At 49.9% G+C, this 10,144-nt stretch overlaps 1 protein-coding gene across 1 annotated transcript; it reads right to left on the bottom strand.

Moving 5' to 3' along the window:
* Window positions 1–6,864: 6,864 nt before the first annotated feature.
* On the bottom strand, window positions 6,865–8,962 carry LOC144139699 (uncharacterized). The gene has a single exon (XM_077671984.1). It carries the CDS (start codon window positions 8,815–8,817, stop codon window positions 6,865–6,867), a length of 1,953 nt encoding a protein of 650 aa, XP_077528110.1. The 5' UTR covers window positions 8,818–8,962.
* Window positions 8,963–10,144: the final 1,182 nt, after the last annotated feature.

Below are 10,144 nucleotides of genomic sequence, written 5' to 3'. Positions count from 1 at the left end.
TTTCTGGTCAAAACATTCTTTTTAACGCATTTTTTATATCCTATAGGAAAAAGAAGCGGCCATGGGCGTTTAATAAAACACCACTGGAAATACTATTTACGTTCTGATGTTCAACCTCACATATATGCCTCATGTTATCCTTTTGGTAAACAAGGCTTGCAAGTATGAAGTATGTTTCTATTTTTATTTTTTTGGAAAATATGTGGCCTTTATAATCCTGTCCTTGAAGCCTACTTTCAACTTTTCACCGGAATGCTGAATCGAGGGACTGACAGACAGACATAGGCCGCATACTGACCGAAATTTCCAGGTTAAATGACCCAAAAAAAGCTCTGATTTTTATACATGCGCCCCCGCACTGCGCACGGATGGTTACTCAGCGAAGCTTGATGCGTGCGGTCTGGGTTCTCCATTGCCACGTTGATGCTCCTGCACGCGCACCACCCAGTCGCCCCTGACGGCCATTGTCGCTTTATTTGAGCTTCGCGCAGCAGCAGCCGGCGCGTGCCGGCTGCTAGAGAGATAACGCCAGCCAGTCTCTCTGCCTGTACTTCTACCTCTTCACCAAACCGGTTCTCAATCGCATGAGCGTGGGGTTGCGCTGAAGAAGGTTTCTGTGTACACGAGACCCCCACATTTTCAAACGAAGAATTTTGTCCTCACTTGTCCACACTTTTGTCCTCACTTGCACGCCAATACACCGTGCAGGACAGCCAACTTTTTTTAAAAAATAATGATAAATAATCGTTGGTGAATTGAAAGAACGAATACCCGTGGTCTGAATGGAACTCGGGTCTCTCGCGTAATGACGCCTGCGTCTGTCCTCCTTCTCCATTTCGAAATGGTCGAAACGAACACCAAGCAGCAGCTACCGATTCGCACAGTACACCCCAAACACAAGCGTTAGGCCTACGGAGTGCACACCCAAAAGTTGCTGTTGGTATTCTAGAAAAATGGTTCGTACTTCCAGAGTAGCACATACTTACAGTGTGAGATTGGCCGAGCAAGGAATCCATCACGAGAAAGCTCCACTTTCAACCATTTTTGCCTTTAGACAAAGGGTTGCATGTCTCTTTCTTTCTCCACTCGTATGAAGCTTAGCTTGCAATATTCCTTCGCGTATAAATCGCTACGCAATAGCTGAAGCCCTTATGATACAACAACAGAAATTCTTAAAGAATCCTGCGAAAATATTCGCAAACATTGTTGCCCTCTTACTGCGCAGCACTAGTGTACTTTTTCTCAATGACGGGAGTCACACTGATTTTAACTTCTTAAAGAGACATTCAGAACTATTGCCATCTTAGCGCACTAAGACCGGCCAGTGCAATCTTTTGTTTTGTCCCCGAGAATGTCAGAGCAATGTCTATTCTCCATAAAATAGTGATTGACGGAAGTACGTAGAATGTTCAGGACCGGTCAAGGGACTGGAACAAAAAAAAGGCATCCAGATCTGCTTGCTGTACTACAGTTGTGGTCGAAAGACGCCAGGCTTGGCATGTCATTTCCTGCTTGGACGATGTCATCGTGGTTTCGGATTACATCCTCCTGCTTTTCGCTCACGGGATGCATGAAAGGGTCATCACGTGACCAATATTTTGATGTTATGCTAATCGCTCGGTAAGCAGAAGTAAACAACATCCAGTGAACGTAACCCAGAAATGTTGTTCTTCGTTGCCTCCTTCATTCTCCAAGGTCTGGCATTGTTACCCCCCTTCTTAAGAGAGCCGCAGGGGGCGTAGGGAGGGTTAATGTGTCGGTGTAGGAAAGGCGGTCTGTAAAATTGACTAATTGAAATATTGTTTTAGTGTAGGTCATCTTTCCTTTTGTACTGGAGGCGTATAACAGAACCGAAATATATTTCTGGTGCTCCCATTGGCCTGCACGCTCAAAAATGTCTGGCAGTTGCCCCAATTCCTGGAGATTACCCTAGGACAAGAAAGCTCGGGCAACAAGAACACCGTAGTTTTTGGCACACTGTGTTAAAACATTTTAAAACAAGCTTTTATTTTAGTGTTGTCAGAGCCTCCCCAGAACCCGTCCAGCCTACTTCCCTAACGATTGATGCAGGCGTACTACTCATTCTGTACAAGAGATTTTGAAGCAGAAACGCCCAAAGAAAAATTTATATTTTTTTCTAATTTGTCAGACCCGGAAGATCTCACAACAGTCGTAATTAAAGGTATTACGCTTGGTCCAGAGAAGAATACGTCCCGGTCCTACATCCCCGCACTCACCATTGTGCGGAGAAAACCAACGATGTCCGCGATCACGAAAGGTAAGTTTTGTGTGACGATTTAAATTATCAAGTATAATCATGACACGACAATGTTTCGTCCTGCCACGTTGTTGGAGAGCTACGATGCCCACGAAGACGAGCACACCTACGAGTGCCACACCCACATGTTTTTGGCAAACATATCCTAGAAATATTCCATGAAGATACATTTTATTAGCAGAATTACAAAGGGAACGCTACTTGCAGTTCTGTACTCTACAAACGATGAACACCACAAAGAACAAAATCCGGCAAGCAGACGATCACTCAAAAAACACGCGCTGATATTTATAAAGTTTAAGACAAACTAAGCTTCAATAGTGGCAAGAAAACTTCAATTGTGGCAAGAGAATCTTCAAAAATAATTAAAGCTATGGTGTTTAATACCCACCGTGCGAGTAATAGGCAGTAGAGAACTGAAATGTAGACGTTTCCCACCTTTCGTGTGATCACAACCAAGGCGCACATGTTCTATACGTATTCCACAAAACTTTTGACTGTCATGTGGACCAGCGTATCTTGTACACATATAAGCGAAAACCCTTGTACAACGTTACCTTGCACAACTAGCGATTACGTACACGCCTAAAGGTGCTTCGTATGCAAGTTTTTCTATGTAGCTGTCTCAAGGTCTAAAATTCCGTGCAGCTCCTTTTGTTTTTTTAATAAATGCCTGTAACCACTGCGAAATATACAGAGACGGGGCCGTGTCAGGAACTGGTGCCTTCAAACCATACTCATGCAGCAGACAGTAAGAGGCCTGTTGTACACAGCTAACGTTTTCTTCTCAATTTTCCACTACAGGGACCGCAGGAAGTACTACCACATTCAGTAAGCTTTGCGTTTTGATGTCACTTCTTACGAAGATTTGAAGAGAGAGAGAGAGAAATAACTTTATTGGGAGAGGCTGGTGATCCTAGGCGTCGGCCAAGAGCCCTTGGGCTCTAGCAGCGTCTTCGGCCAGCTGGACGGCCCAGACTTGATCCGCTGGGTCGTGGCTGAGCAACACGGTCTCCCATTGCTCCGCCCGAGTGATTCTGCGCGCGGGTATAGCCGCCTGCGGGCAGGCCCATAGCATATGTGCTAGATCTGCCCTTTCTTTACATTTATGGCATTTATCCGAATGTTGCCCTGGATAGCAGTAGCTATACATAACCGGGTTTGGATATGAGTTTGTTTGCAGTAGCCGCCATACGACGGATTGCCTCTTGTTGAGTGACGGGTGAGCGGGGGGGAAACGGGCCCGTTCCAGACGATAGTGATTTTTTATGTCCCTGTAGGACACGAGCCGATCCCTGCCCGACCATCGGAGCGAATGGGCGAATGGGGTGTTAGGGTCGATGTCAGCTCGGTCGGTGAATCCTCGAGCAGCATCGTGCGCGCACTCGTTCCCGGCCAGGCCGGAGTGGGCAGGGGCCCATATCAGGTAGATTTTGCCGGTCCGCGCATCGCGACGGAAGCCAGATGTGAGAATTGCAGACGCTTCTGGGGAGATCCGCCCTCTCGAAAAATTTATAATGGCAGATTTAGAATCACTGATGACATATTTGATATTTGCGGAGGCCGTCATTGCCAGTGCTACGGCCGCCTCTTCTCCCACTTCCGGTTCCTTCGTGCGAATCGAGCCGGAAGCTATGGAATTTCCCTGCCGATCGACTACCACTAATGCCATGGCGTCGCGGCCTTCGTAATCGGCTGCGTCCACGTAAGCCACGTTCTCTGATTTTTCGTACTGTTTGTGGAGGGCTTTGGCCCGCGCGTGTCTTCGTTCCAGATTGTGCACGGGATCCATGTTTTTTGGAATGGGTGGTATGGATATGCCTTCTCTTATGGCTGGTTGAAGTGGGACCTTGGTTGGGGCAGTACTCGGGTAAGTGATGCCAGTAGAGTCGAGGATGTGCCGTCCAGTCGCGCTGTACGTAAGTCGTTCTCGTTGCGCTAAGCGTTGAGCTTCGATGAGTTCGCTTAGCGTATTGTGTAGCCCAAGTGCCTCGAAGCGTTCGGTCGATGCGGTAAGCGGTATCCCGATAGCTTGCTTGTAAGCTCGCCTAATGAGAGAGTCGATTTTGTGTTCTTCGTCCTTTTTAAGGTCTAAGAACGGAGTGACATACGTTATCCTGCTTACAACAAAAGTTTCAACTAATCGTACTAGATTGAGTTCCTTCATGCCGTGATGGCGGTTTGCAATGCGGGAGATGAGTCGGGTGATTTGAGAGACCTTCTTTTTGAGAGAGAGGATGGTTTCGGAATTGTGTCCGTTCGCCTGTATGCGAAGGCCAAGAACCCGTATGCTTGTGACTATGGGGATGCGTTGGGTTCCACCACCAGCGAAGAGATGGACTTCCGGAGGGGTCTTATCTGTGCGCCGCCCTCGACTGGTTGGTCGATATAGTAAAAGCTCCGATTTTTGCGGAGAGCAGCTGAGACCGCGAGGGCCGACGTAATCTTCGACTGCTTCGATTGCCTGTTGTAGCGTGTCCTGAATGTGGCCGTCGCTGCCTCCGGAGACCCAGAGCGTAACATCGTCTGCGTAAAGGCTATGTTGAAGGCTGTAAATTCGGTTTAAAATTTCAGGAAGACCAATCATGGCGACGTTGAAGAGAAAAGGGGACAGGACAGAGCCTTGGGGCGTCCCCCTGTTCCCTAGCTTTATCGCATCGGATTCCATTCTCCCTACAGCGAGGGTAGCTGTGCGGTCTGAAAGAAAGTTGCTGATGTACTCGTAGACTCTTGTCCCGACACCGAGTTTTCTCAGGTTCGTGAGGATAGCCGAGTGTTTGACGTTGTCAAAGGCCTTTGTGAGGTCAAGACCCAAAATTGCTCTAGTGTCAAGTGGTGAGCAGCGCGCCCCGTCTATGACGTCGTATTTTAGGCGAAGCATCACGTCTTGCGCAGAGAGTTTTGGTCGAAAGCCGATCATCGTGTGCGGAAAAAGACCGTTGTCCTCCATGTAGCTGTTGAGCCTGTTGAGTATGACGTGCTCCATTAATTTCCCTACACAAGATGTGAGCGAAATCGGTCTGAGGTTTTCGAGCTGAAGTTTCTTGCCTGGTTTGGGAATCATAATCACCTTTGCCGTTTTCCACATGTCGGGTATTTGGCCCCGCTCCCAGCACACGTTCATATAGCGGGTGAGGGCTTCAATTGATTCATCGTCCAGATTTCGGAGCATTTTATTTGTGATGCCATCTGGACCTGGCGACGACCGGGTTCGCAGGGTTACGATGGCCCCTCGTACTTCGCTGACAGTGATGGGTCGATCAAGGAGGTCATTTTCCTGTCCCGTGTAGCGAGGGAGGACCTCACGTGCGGAGTCTCCGAAGTATCTATCCTTAATTGTCTTGATCAGCTCGGTGTCGGAACCCTTAAAGTTGTGTAGAAGTATGTTGAGGTTGTTTTTCTGCGTGGTTTTACTATTGTCAGGGTCGATGAGACAGCGTAGAATATTCCAGGTCTTTGAGAGTCCAATTTCATATTCCATTCGATCACACGTGCTGTGCCAATTTTGACGTGTTAGTTGACTTGTGTAATCTTCAATGTCGCGATTGAGAGTAGCGAGGCGCCGCCTCAGGTTGCGATTTAGCTTTTGTTTCCGAAGTCTCTGGTGCAAACTGCGCTGGGCCTCCCACATGTGAAGGAGCTTCGCATCGGCTTGATAAAGACCTGCATCTGCCGGTATTTCTTTAGTAGCCTGTTTGGCATCCCTGCAGAGTTGTTCTGTCCATTCCCGAATGTCAGATATCTCCTCGATGGCAGGGCTGCCCGCAACGTCAGATGAGGTACGTTCGGCGACCCGTATTTTGCGGAAGGCGTCCCAATCAATAAGGTGGAGTTTCTTACCGTACGGGTATTTAGTGACCCTAGATTCGACCCCAATCACGACGATGTAGTGGTCACTGCCGAGGTTTTCTTGACTGTTGAACCAAGTGGCATCTTTGCGCGTGTTCTTCGTGAAGGCGAGGTCGGGAGTAGTATCGCCACTCACGCTGTTTCCTATGCGGGTGGGCCGTGTGGGGTCAGTGATTAAGGTGAGACCCTCTCTATGCGCATCGAGCCAGAGGTTTCGCCCCTTAATCGTGTCCCGTTTATATCTCCACTCTGTGTGGTGAGCGTTGAAATCTCCGACGACTATTAGGGTGTTTCCCCTGGCCAGTTCGAGGGTTTTACGAAAAAGTTGACCGAATTTGTGGGCGTTTCGAGGAGAGCTGTATATATTAAGTATAAATATGGTCTGTGTTCTGTGTTTGCTGTCTGGAATTAATTCAACAAGGATGTGAGCCGCAGACGACGCACCCACCCCGGCATCGTGACGGATCGCCGGAATGTTTCGCCTCACGAGAGTGGCTACCATGGGTTTTTGCTTCGAGTTAACACCAGCGGCGTCTTCTTCTACGTCTGCGAAAGATTTGTAATTGCTAAGCTTTGCAAAAACACCGGTCTCTTGAAGACAAACGACGTCAGGCATTTCGCTTGAATCCTTGGTCCTAATAAATTGTTCAAGGTGAGCGCGTTTTCTCCTAAATCCTCGACAGTTCCATTGCCATACGACAAGCGTACTTGGCTTTCGGGTTTTCTTCTGTGAGCGATTAGACATGGTCGTGAGGATTTTTGGAGCTTTCCGCTGAGGTTGGACGGGAGTAGGGTTTTGTTGATTTCATGGGGCCCGTTCCTCCATCCCTGCCCATCCACGTGGTGGTGCTTTCTAGGGCTGTAACCCTAGCTCTAAGTGGAGAAATTTGGGAGCCGATATTTTCGGCCAATTCCGCCAGCATGGCCTTGAATTTTGCGCTGAGATTCTCGGTTATGGCCTTACTGAGGTCTTCTCCAAATTGGCCGAGCATGTCCTCATCGACGTATGTTTTAGAGTCCGAGTGTGCGGGCTGGCTAGAACTAGTGGGGGTCGATTCTTTGGCCTTGCGTTTCGGCTGTGGAGAGCCCGTTGGTGAGTCGTCCATCGCGTCTGCAGAGCTGTGTTCTGAAATAATTTCAGGCGACTGCTTAGCTGGCGTAATGACCTGGTTGAGTTGTCCTGAATTAGTACCCGCCTGGCCTAGGTTGCGTGGGGAATAGGATGTCGTTGATTCCGCACTGGTTCCCTTGAGTAGAGCTATTTCCGCCTTGAGGGCTGTATTTTCCGACATGACGAGCTCTAACATCTGCTTAATTTTTGTAATCTCGGACTGTTGATCTGAATGTTCAGAACCAGGAACGCCTGTGGTAGGGGCGCTGCGCTTTTGGGAGGCTTTGCCGTGAGAGACCGTGTTTGCCCAGCTCACCTTGTTTGCTTGGTTGCCTCCGCTCGGCTGTCTTCCGTTTCGAGACAGGGATCTCGACTTGCGTCTGTGATTCTGGCGGCCAGCGATACTGGGGCTCCGGTGTCGCAGGTGTTGACTGCTTGCCGAGTTGTCCCTGGTGCCTGGCCCGCGACTCACGTCCCGTCTGCTAGGTCGTTCATGCTGCGGAAGCCGTGGAAAGGACCCCGATCTACCACGCTGGCCGGTTGTCGCTTCGCTCGGCCCGTCCTTATGGAGTATGGACGACGTCGAAGTTCCGTTGCGCCCGCCGTTTTGTTGTCGTCGACGGTTGTTATTTTGTTGCTGTTGCTTTTCCCACTTGCGCTTCTTGAGAATGTAGGGAGTCTGGAATCGCAGTCGGCACTTCTTGTCGCCGGTTGGATGATCCCGTCCGCAGAGAGTACACTTGGGTTCGCATTGATGTTCCTCAAGCGGTGAGTCGGTGCCGCAGATCTTGCAGATCTTTTTGTCGGGTGCTGGGCAGACGTCCGCGCGATGACCGAGCCTGCCGCACCCGTCACACAGTTCGTGTCGCTTCTTGTGGATGAAGCAGCGATATTCGGCGCCGCGGTAGTATATATAATGCGGCACCGTTGTGCCTTCAAAGATGATAATGGCAGAATTAGTACGGCCCATTCTCCGGGCCTGCAGAATCGTTGGATTCTTCTTGTAGACAAGACTTCTTGTGATGTCGTCAGCACTGTCGTACTCTGGTATATTGTGTATGATCCCCTTGACGGTGTCTTCGGGAGGCGCCGCGTAAGCGGCGACTTTGTAGGAATTTTCTCCGAAGTGGAGCTCCTTGACAGCGGTGTATTTACTTGCACGCTCCATGCTGGGGGTGCTGGCCACGATGATGTTTTTTGCGGGGTTGATCCTGAGGAGATCTTCCGCCGCCTCGTTGCAGCTGAGGCCGGTCGCACGGAGCACGCCATCGCGCAAACAGGCCTGGCTAACTTTCGTGATGTCGAGCCCCTCACGCGGGCGCAGCACGACTTTGATGTCTTCTTTCGGCAAGGCCGGCTGACGCGGAAGGCGTGGTTGCCGGCTTGCTGCTTTCTTGGCACGTGAGTTTCGGCTGGTTGGCGTGCAGCCAGCGCCTTTTTGCCCGGGGGAGTGTGCCGGGGTTATGCCGAGCTGCGCGAGAGCACGAGCTCCACGTCGGCGATGGCTCGTGAGCCACCCGGCTTCCTCGGTGATTTCATCAGGCGAGATGGACTCACCGTCCACTTCGATTCTCTCCATAGCGCTTCTCCGGCTCTCGGGGGTTGAGGTGCCGGTAGACCGGGTGGGTGCCGAGTGGGGGCGAGGCGGCTGGGCTCAGGCCGCCGTCGCCGCTCCTCCCCGGTGCACCGTGGTTCGAAAGTAGGGTTAGCAGGGTGGCCCCGCTTCGCTGAACAAACCGGCTGATATGAGCTAGGCGGTGGTCCAGTAATCCAAGGAAACGATGTCCGTCGGCAGCTAGGGCCTTTGGACGCCCGATACGGTGGTTATTTGCAGGATAATCGTTGAATTTACGCCACAGAAAGTGTGAAAAGGCACAGCCCATACGGAGCTCACCCGTTCAGCGTAGCCCCCTGGTGGCATCTCTCACGAAGATTTGAAGGTTGAAATTTTTCCGCCGTGCCACTATACCGATGAAAGCTTTGAGCTCAACTTTGTAGCTGTAAGCTTATCTGCCAAAAATATTTGCGTAAACCCGATGCTCCGTTGACAAGTCTGTGCTCGCCAGGCAGTTACGGTGCGGTTCAGAACGTTAATGGAACGTATTTGCAGGTTCCTCGCCATACCAACCAAAAGATGCTAAACTAATTTTATTTACAAAAAGAATGCGTTTAACGCATGTACAAACAAGGTGCATCTTGGTACCCCACAGAGGCCGAATAGAAAGCCCGTTTTGGCAGTTGACCAAACAGAGTGGGTTAGACTTCACAACTAATCACTAGATATCGGTAATACAGGAAGCGCCCTCCTGCACTGACTTCGAAACCGAGTGTAGCTGCGTACACAGTATTTGATTAGTGGAAAAGGGGGAGGGCTCGATGACAAAATAAATGGAGAGACTGATACATATACAACGTAAAAAATTGGCCGCGTATCTGCTCCTTTTGTTGCAAATGCCGGCAAAAGACGATAGTCTTTATCCGCTTTTGCGAAGTAAATGCCTCCCTTCGTTTTCCCGCTCACCTCTCATGTTGTTCCTCTTGCGTCGCGCTCCTTCCAATGTAAAGACGCCAATGGTTTGCTTAAATCATTTTAAATTTCCCGCGTTCCACTGCCCCAAACCGGGTGTCTCGATGCGAACGCTGCCGTACGGCGAAGACGCGCGTTAATCGAGGCGCCCTACTTCAACGTTTATAGAACCTTGTTTCCCTACTCCACGTGTGTTGCAAGCAGAACGTGGAACCTATCTAGTGGAACCTTGCGGAACTGTTGCCGGTTGATTTCTTAAAATGGCGCCAGAAGCTATAGTCGCGCGGGCGACAGCAGGCGACGGCGGAGCGAATTTTTTTTCTGCAGTTGATGAAGTATTTAATTTCACAAAAGTCAAGCATGTTTGATTTTTCTATAA

The sequence above is a fragment of the Haemaphysalis longicornis genome, unplaced genomic scaffold, assembly GCF_048455015.1.
Source record: "Haemaphysalis longicornis isolate Haplotype H1 unplaced genomic scaffold, Haemaphysalis longicornis Haplotype H1 scaffold_5, whole genome shotgun sequence".
In the NCBI taxonomy this organism is placed as follows: domain Eukaryota; kingdom Metazoa; phylum Arthropoda; class Arachnida; order Ixodida; family Ixodidae; genus Haemaphysalis; species Haemaphysalis longicornis.
The sequence above is the reverse complement of the archived record's forward strand: the minus strand, read 5'-3'. Positions and strand labels throughout refer to the sequence as shown.